The 9101-nt window shown below is 55.1% G+C and overlaps 1 protein-coding gene across 1 annotated transcript; it reads left to right on the top strand.

The window, feature by feature from the left end:
• The first annotated feature begins 2753 nt into the window (after window positions 1-2753).
• On the top strand, window positions 2754-6464 carry ZNF503 (zinc finger protein 503). The gene is made up of 2 exons (XM_001364657.4): window positions 2754-3085; window positions 3869-6464. The coding sequence occupies exons 1-2, from the start codon at window positions 2756-2758 to the stop codon at window positions 5504-5506; spliced, it is 1968 nt and encodes a 655-aa protein (XP_001364694.1). The 5' UTR covers window positions 2754-2755; the 3' UTR covers window positions 5507-6464.
• Window positions 6465-9101: the final 2637 nt, after the last annotated feature.

The raw sequence follows: 9101 nt of genomic DNA, 5'->3' as shown, positions 1-9101 counted from the left end.
GAGAGAGAGAGAGAGAGAGAGAGAGAGAGAGAGAGAGGAGAGAGAGACAGAAGGGGGGGAAGGGGGGAGAGAGAGCAGCTAGGAGGGCAGGGCTGGGCCTGGATGTCTTCCGTACAGCAACCAGCCCAATGTGAGCGCCCATTCAGCAACATCCTATACCTTCGCCATTCTCACACCCATCCCCACCTCCGCTTTTCTCCACCGACCCTCTTCTCTCAGCTCTACAGCACAACCATTTATCAAAGGAACTTGACAACAAAAGAAGAGCCTGGGGAGGAAAAGGTGGGGGAGGGGAGAATCAAAGTCTTTCCAGTAGCTGGGTGGGGGGTGGGTAAGGGCCAGAGAAAGGGAAAGCTTCTCTCCAGCTTTCCCATCTCTAGTTTCGGTAAGTTTGCAGAGGTGACCTGGGATGTCCCTCCCGTGGCCATCGAAGCCTTGCGAAATCATACATAAGAATGGGTAAGTATAGGTACATAAAACCCTGTACTACTGCAGACGCCGTTCCTTCACTTCGACTTCAATTCCAAAACACCAAGAACTACAGTAATCCGAGAGGGAAACGCCGCGATCTCGCACCAAAACTGTCCAAGTTCCCGTCGTTGACTACGTGAACGTGGTTACCCCCACCCGCACCCTGGACCATTGCAAACGACACCCCACTACATCCCCTGACAGATCACTAACCCGAAAGGCTTTGGAAAACCTGCCTGCAAACAATCAATTAATTCGTCAAAGACAGCCATTCGGTCACTGAAAAGAAGTGGGGAGGGGAGGCCGGCACCCGAAAACTTCCTTGGCGCTCAAAGGGACCTAGGGCGCTAAATTCTCTCCCCGGCGATCCGTTCTCCCCGTTCTACACAAAATTGATTTATCAAGATGCAGCGGAAAACTAGACTCGGGTGAAGGTGCCAGGGAATGATAAGGAAACACTCGTAAAGCCCTCTGGGACTTCTTCCCAATTTAGCCCTCTGGGAATAGTGTCTTTCGGGGCGCGGCTCCGAGTTTGTGGCCCAGAAGCCTAAATGTACAGGGTGCTTCCTTCCACCTTATGCTTGGAACCTGGACGTGGCAAGAAGAGTGGGTGGGTGGGAGTGTCAGGGGCAGCCCACCTCAGTCTTCTCACTGAACTCGCTGCCCCGTGACGCCTTCAGGGAAGAAATTTCCCCAGTTAGACACCACTGTCCCCTTCCCCAGCATCCCAGCTCTCCAGAAATCCACGGATCTAACAGGGAGGTGCGAAGGCCCCTCCGTGCCCTTCTCAGCGCTCTGAGATCGAACGCGCAGTTTACTCTTACGATTTATTTTCCTGAAACAGAACGACTCCTTTTTCTTCTCCTAGTCTTTTTTCCTCCACCCGTGAACCGCCCCCACCCCCCTTCCGCCCTGTTTCCATTAAGCGGCCGCGACTGCTTTCCTTTTCCCCTCCTCCGGTTCCCTTTCGGGCTCTTCCTCTCTGTCTCTGTCTCTCTCCCTCTCCCTCTTTTTCTCTTCAAGTCGCACCCGCCTTGTAATCAGCAACAAAAGCTGACATAAATCACGGGCGGATTGACAAGAGCTGACAAATAACTGATTGATTGCGGTCGAGGAACATTGACAATTGATGGAGGGGTGGAGATGCCCGGGGGGGGGGGGGAGAAGGGGGACAGGCAGAAGAAGGGGGGGGCGGAGATGTGTAACATAGGAAACATGTGATCCCCGCTCGTCCCCCAATCTGAGCTCCCCAGTTTGTCACATGGATAGGATAAGGGAGGGGAGTTGGAGTGGGCAAGGCTAGGAGAAGCCACCGCCGCCGCAGCAGCAGCCATAACTCCTGGTTTCTCTGGCTCGGAGCCTCAAGAAATCATAGGCGGGCGGGTCGTCTTCCTACAGCACCCTACTCACAGCTCACTGTTTTTCCTTTGATCTGGGATCTCGGCAAATCCAGCTAGCTCAGAAGAAGAGTCTTTGCAGTGTGATGCTCCCGATCGCTCCTGAAGCTAATTGACAGAACCGTAGGACTCACATACTGTTCCTTCCTAAGGACCCTCATCCTACTCTTCACGCCCCCAGCCCTGCCCCGGGCCCTACTCTAGACTCCAGTTTGTTTCCGATCAGGAAAAAGGGGAAGAGGGGAGAAAAACGAGTGAGGCGGCTGACGGCAAACGGAAAATAAACTCCATACTGTCCTCCCAGCAAAAACTAGGGAGGGGATGGGGAGGGGGAGCTGGAAGGAGGGAGCTGCACATTAAAACCAGTGCGGAGAGTCCCGGCGGCGGCGGCGGCGGCGGCGCGAGGCGCGTCACATCCCCTTGACCCTCCAATCACCTCGGGCTCCCATTTGATTGGAAGGCGGCAAAGGCTTTAATCTCCCCCTAGATGCAGCTGCTTTTGAAGTGAGTTTCCTCGCCAGAGCCCCGGCTGGACGGGCAGCGGCTCACATCGCACCCAAGCGCAGCACTGGGCGGCGGGTCGGACAGGAGCGCAGCGCTGGGGCGCAGCCAGTGGCTATACGGATAGTGCAGCGGCCCCACCAAAATAGCATCGGCAGTGTCTCCTGCCCAGCCACGGCTCTTCTACGAGGCCCCCCAGGATTATTTGCTTCTTGCCCGAGGCGCCGAGAAGGCGCACTGGACGCCTGTGGCGGCCGCTCCACCTCCTTCTCTGCCTCCTCCTCCCGCGTCTCCTCCTCCTGCTCCCCGGGCGAGCGCGCAGCCCCGAGCCCGCCCCGCGCCTCCCGGAGCCCTCCCCCCGCTGCTCCCATGCGCGCGGGTGGGTCATGAGCACAGCGCCCTCGCTTTCTGCCCTGAGAAGTAGTAAGCACAGCGGCGGCGGCGGCGGAGGCGGCGGCAGCGGTGGCGGCGGCGGCGCGGACCCCGCCTGGACCAGCGCGCTCTCTGGAAATATCTCCTGCCCCGGCCCCGGCCCCGGCTCGTCCTCCGCCGGTAACACCAAGCCTTTCCTTCACGCCGTGCCCCCCTCGGATCCTCTACGCCAGGCGAATCGCCTGCCTATCAAGGTGCTAAAGATGTTGACGGCGCGGACGGGGCACATCTTACACCCAGAGTACCTACAGCCTCTGCCCTCCACTCCTGTCAGTCCCATCGAGGTAAGCCCCCTCCTTCCTCTCATCCCCTTTATCCTCGCTTCCTCGAGATCTCCCCATGAACCAGTACTCTAAACACGGCCCGGCGGGGTTTCATTTTCTCTGGAATGGGGTGGGGGGGGGGGGGCGGGCAAGTGTCCGGAGTGATTCAGCTCCCATGGGGGACAGCGCTTCCGCAGCTGAAAACTAGGTCGGGGAAGGGGAGGGGGGCTCGGATGTCAAGATTGGAGAGGTTTAAATGGACGGTGACTTGGAGGCCAACTTATTCCCCCCACCCCACCCCCGTTCCCGTTTTCGCCATCCTCCCACCTCCACCTTTGATTTTCTGGGTCTTAGGGATGGAGAAAGGATTAAAGACCTATAGGTTCAGAAAATATTTAAGGACCCCCCCCCCCAAAGCTGGTAATTGTAAATAGGCTTCGAATCTCAACCCGTCCCTTAGGAAAACCTTGAGTCCACGATCGGGAACAGCCAACTGCAGAAAACCACATTTTGAGTTTTTGCAAATCCAATTAGCACCCCCCCATTAAAAATAATAATTTGTGGGTGGAGGGTGACTATGATTAATAAAGATGATGGATGCACGGTTTCCAAGGGTGTTACTTTCTGAGAGTGGGAGGGAGGGTCTCTTCGTACCCTTTTCGGGTAACCTCGGAGGGGCTTTGCATGTCCCAGGAGGATAGAGGGCCTCAGAGGGTTAGGGCCCAGGAATGGCTATGTAAGAACTGCGGATCCTAAAGGTCTCCTTTCTGTCTTTCTGTTTCCCTTCTCGTCTGACCCCCGCAGCTCGATGCTAAGAAGAGCCCACTGGCGCTGTTGGCCCAGACGTGCTCCCAGATCGGAAAGCCTGACCCATCGCCCTCTTCCAAATTGTCCTCGGTGGCCTCCAACGGGGGCGGTGCCGGGGGTGGCAGCGGCGGTGGTACGGGGAGCGACAAGGACACCAAATCGGGCCCCCTAAAACTAAGCGACATTGGGGTCGAGGACAAGTCGAGTTTTAAGCCCTACTCCAAACCAGGCGCGGATAAGAAGGAGCCGGGAGGCGGTGGCGGCGGCGGTGGAGGCGGGGGCGGGGGCGGCGGCGGCGGCGGCGGCGGCGGGGTCTCGGCAGAGAAGTCGGGATTCCGAGTACCGAGCGCCACCTGCCAGCCATTCACGCCCAGGACAGGCAGCCCGAGCTCCAGTGCCTCTGCCTGTTCGCCTGGAGGGATGCTACCCTCTTCTGGAGGGGGGCCCGAGGGCAAGGATGACAAGAAGGACCCGGAAGGCTCGGGCGGCAGTGGCAAGGGGTCTGGGGGCTCCTCAGGCGACGGAGGCCCAGGCGGGCTGGCCCACGGCCGGATTAGCTGTGGGGGAATTAACGTGGACGTAAACCAACACTCCGACGGGGGTCCCGGGAGCAAGTCCCTGGGCTCTGACTGCGGTAGCTCTGGTTCCAGCTCAGGTTCCGGCAGTGCCCCGACTTCCTCCTCGGTTCTGGGTTCTGGACTGGTGGCCCCAGTATCCCCATACAAGCCGGGCCAGACAGTCTTTCCCCTGCCCCCCGCGGGCATGACTTATCCTGGCAGTTTAGCCGGAGCCTATGCTGGCTACCCTCCTCAGTTTCTACCACATGGGGTGGCCCTGGATCCCACCAAGCCAGGGAGCCTAGTGGGAGCGCAGCTGGCCGCTGCTGCTGCCGGCTCCCTGGGATGCAGCAAACCTGCCGGCTCTAGCCCCTTGGCAGGGGCGTCTCCTCCTTCAGTGATGACTGCGAGTTTGTGCCGGGACCCCTATTGCCTCAGCTACCACTGCGCCAGCCATCTCGCCGGGGCAGCTGCAGCTAGTGCCTCCTGTGCCCACGACCCTGCAGCCGCTGCAGCAGCTCTCAAGTCCGGATACCCATTGGTGTACCCCACGCACCCGCTCCACGGCGTCCACTCGTCTCTGACTGCCGCGGCTGCGGCGGGGGCTACCCCGCCCTCGTTGGCCGGCCACCCTCTTTACCCTTATGGCTTCATGCTCCCTAACGACCCGCTGCCCCACATCTGCAACTGGGTGTCGGCAAATGGGCCCTGCGACAAACGGTTCGCCACGTCGGAGGAGCTGCTGAGTCACTTGCGGACGCACACGGCCTTCCCCGGGACGGACAAACTGCTGTCCGGCTACCCCAGCTCTTCTTCCCTCGCCAGCGCGGCTGCGGCAGCCATGGCTTGCCATATGCACATTCCCACCTCGGGAGCTCCGGGAAGTCCCGGAACCCTGGCCCTGCGCAGCCCCCACCACGCGCTGGGACTGAGCAGCCGCTATCACCCCTACTCCAAGAGCCCCCTCCCTACTCCTGGCGCCCCTGTGCCGGTGCCGGCTGCCACCGGACCCTACTACTCCCCTTACGCCCTCTACGGACAGAGACTTACCACAGCTTCGGCGCTGGGCTATCAGTGAGGGGGGGTGGGGAAGGGAGGGGAGGGAAGGAAGTCGGGGTGGGGTGGGAAAGGGGTGGGTTTTTTGGGGGAGGGGAGAAAGCAGGGAAAGGGGGGGAAATTTGAGGGAGGGGTGGGATGGGGGCCCGAAGGCATACAGATTACCCAACATCGTGGGGAAGATGGGGCAAGAGAGGAAAAAAATATACAGTATATATATCTATCTAATCCAGCAACAGCAGCAGTCAGAGATCCGATAAACACCCCTCTTTCCCCACTTCTCCTCTCCTCTCCTAAACTTTATAAAAGTTGAAAATATCCTTTGACTTTTTATAGAAAAAAATTGAGAAAAGTGTTCATCTGAGGACTGCATCGGAGGGCACTGGTATTTATTTATGTTAGCTCCAAGCGGACCCGTGGTTCAGAAGTGCATTATTTAGCTCAAGCTCCGTAGGTTTAAAGGAGGAGGAGAAAAAAAAATTTTAAGCTCGAAGGAAAAAAATGGAAAAATCCCCCTCTCCCATTGTAGATTATAAATAAAAAACCATCACAGAACTAGAGGTCTTTTCTTTAATGTTACTTTAAAATTGCTATGATTGTATTGTACGTTCTTATTTAATGTCTGATGGAAACGACAAATTTACATGCATGTTTGTTACTAAAAGAAAAAACAACAACTCGCAATTTGTCAGCTCTGGTTTCAAATTGCAATTATTTTTAAGGTGTATACCATTGAAAGAGAATGGGTATTTTTTTGTATGTATTCTGGAAGAAAAAAAGAAAAAAAACAATTCTATTCCAAAACCTCATTTGCCTTATTTTGTTCTTTGAAAGGAACACTTAACTATTTTTAATTTTTAAGTCCACCCGCTGAGAAGGGGACAAGTAAGGTTTACGTCATGTACTAAAATAATAGACAATGTATCGCTTTAAAGATTAAAATTCCGTATATTTGATGTATTAAAAGGTTCTACTTCTTATCTTTTTTTTTTTTAATAGCAAAAGAAGAGAGAGGGGGGAGGCTTCTCTCTAATCTGTTTGCAGTCTCCTCTACAGCTCCTCCTCTCCTGGGCACTGGGTTAAATTCCTTATTTTGTTTTGGTTTTTTGAATTGGTGGTTCGGGAAGGGGGCAACTGTTGTTCTTGAGGTTGGGGGAGTAAACTTAAATATCGAAGGGAAGTGCACTTATCAGTTTATTTCGTTTTGATTTTTTATCTACTGCAGCTAGTTTGGTGAGAAAATAGCCCAGGATATTTTCCCTCCCGTGTTATTTATTTTTTAATTTCGTGGTTCCATTTTTCGGGACGGGAACTAACGCCGCCTTCATTCGAGGAGATGAAAGGAATCACCCTTTCCCCCCTTCCCTTCTCCCAGTTCTTCGGACAGCTCCAGGCGAAGGTTTGGGGAGAATCCGAGGAATAAAGCATACAGAACCCTCTCCCAACTCCCGAGGGGAAAATGAGTTTCCTTATCCTTTCTTTTCCCTGCGTGGTGGACTGGAGAGGGGCTTCACTGCACTTAACCAAGACTTTTCTTGCCCCCTTTCCTTCCCACCAACTTTTACAGCTCACTACTTACCCTGGCCTCAACAAGCGCCCTGTTATAATATCTGGGTCCTTCTCAGTCAGCTCTGCGAGAAACTAGTAATCCTGTCTGCTGGGACTACCGGCCAGGATTGGGACTCGGGGACTGTGGGACGCCCCCTCCCCTCTTTTCTAGACGAGGCTCTTCTCTACCTCTTCCCCAGCCTGCTCTGGCCTGGGACAGTTGTGGGCAGGGGGTTCGGCATCGAGATCCACTGCTCCAGGAGGACTTCCCAAGGCTTAACCAGACTGATTCAGTCACAGGAAGACACCCGAAACCCACAGGAGTGGTGGGTTCTCTGTCAGTCTCATATGGTCTTTTCTCTGATCCTTGCTGGGGTAAGTAAGAGTAAGCAGGGGAAACTGAGTCTAGAGAACTCACGAGGAAAAAACCTGGGGAAAATCAAGCAACAAAGCGGCTCCGCAAACTTCCCCTCCCTTTGCAGATAGGAGCTGGGGTTCTCCTTGTCCCCGGTCTAGCAGTTTGGGGCGCGTTGACACCTGGATGCACCTGGAGGTGCTTTGCCCCAGGCTTTCTCTAGAGGTTGAGTCGGAGAATGGAGGGGGAGGGGAGAAGAAGAAAGCCCGAGGGGCTCCCAGCCCGGAATTCCAGTCGTATCTACTCCCTTCTCCTCTGCAGACTTGGCCGGCCTCCGCTACGTCTGTCTCCTGCCCCGCGAGTCTTACTGGGGAGCTCCGCTCCGCTGGGATCTCTTCCTTTAGAGCCGAATGGTGAAGAGAGCGGGGAGAGACTGTCCCTCACAGGATTTCGGGCCTTTGCGGGGTTCACTAGCTGTTTTGGCTGCTAATCTCGTTTCTTATTTATTTGTAATTTCCCTCCCACCCTCCCCTGGCTGCGCTCCCTTTGCCTCTTTCCCGGCTTGGACGTAAATCGACCAGTGTGCTTTTCCCGGAGGCCTCTAACTCCCGAGGCCCTGAGCGTCCTCTCGCTCCCGGCTCTCGTCTCGAATCCGAATCCCCTGGGCTTAAAGGGGTAACTTTGGGGGGGGGGGAGTGGGGGAGAACGGCGAGGCAGGAAGAGGACAGAAAACCCCCAGCGAAACTAGTGGCAGGTCCTGAGGCCCTGAAGGGTTCGAATAACAAGCGCTGCCTGGGACCTGTATGCCACCGCCGTGCATTTTGAGGTTTCTCGGACATTCTCTTAGCTTTGGAGATGAAGTCTAGTCTTTGACCCTGAAGTAGTTCAGCACTTTAAGGAAGAAAAAGGTCACCTTGTCTCCTCTTTTATTCTCCACCTCAGAAAGGACCCAAATTGTAGCGGGGTGGGGGAGAGACAATTCAGTTAGATGCTAAATTCTGGGCCTGAGCCTCGTCGTAAACCAGTTCGGGGGCGGAGAACACCACAGTGCAGATATTGGGACTGTGTCCTTTTTTAGGAACAAAGATGACCTTTTACTCCTTTCATTCGCCCCCTTCCTGCTCACACTAACCCTCTAGTTCAACATACACTTAGTATTTTTCTTTATCCCTCTTTTTCCTAGATGTTGCAGGAAGGTTAGGGGAAGGAGAAGATTCCTTTGTACCCCTTGGACCTCCCCACCAGATTTCTGTGCCGCAACAGCCAAGTCAGGGCTGTATCTGGGCAGAACTCAGGAGTCCCTTCGAACGTCTGACTTTTCTGTTCTCTCCTCCTTTAATAGTATTAGTATTTTTGGTGGTGAAGGCTACGTTATGACATTTTACAAACTTAATTCCCCGTGGGGTCGTTGGCTTTTGTAGCTGAAAACGAGAGGACAACATTGGGGAGTAATAAAGGGTGCCCCGACGTAGAGGATACGTCTAGTGTAAAAACCCAGATCGAGGAAGAAAACGAGGGTGTGGGTGTGGGTGTGAGTGTGCGCGCCCCAGTCCAGAATGGAGATTTAGTCCCTGAGCGGTGGTGGGGTAAGGGGTTTGGAGGAGGCAGGAGAAAATAAAATGTTTCTGTTCCCGTCCCGCCCCCCTTCCTTCTCCAGTCCCTGCAGTTGGATCCGGGGATGCGTCGGCCCTCGGAGCTTTTAAGTCTAGCTTTC

This window comes from Monodelphis domestica, chromosome 1 (genome assembly GCF_027887165.1).
Source record: "Monodelphis domestica isolate mMonDom1 chromosome 1, mMonDom1.pri, whole genome shotgun sequence".
Classification (NCBI taxonomy): Eukaryota; Metazoa; Chordata; class Mammalia; order Didelphimorphia; family Didelphidae; genus Monodelphis; species Monodelphis domestica.
The sequence above is the reverse complement of the archived record's forward strand: the minus strand, read 5'-3'. Positions and strand labels throughout refer to the sequence as shown.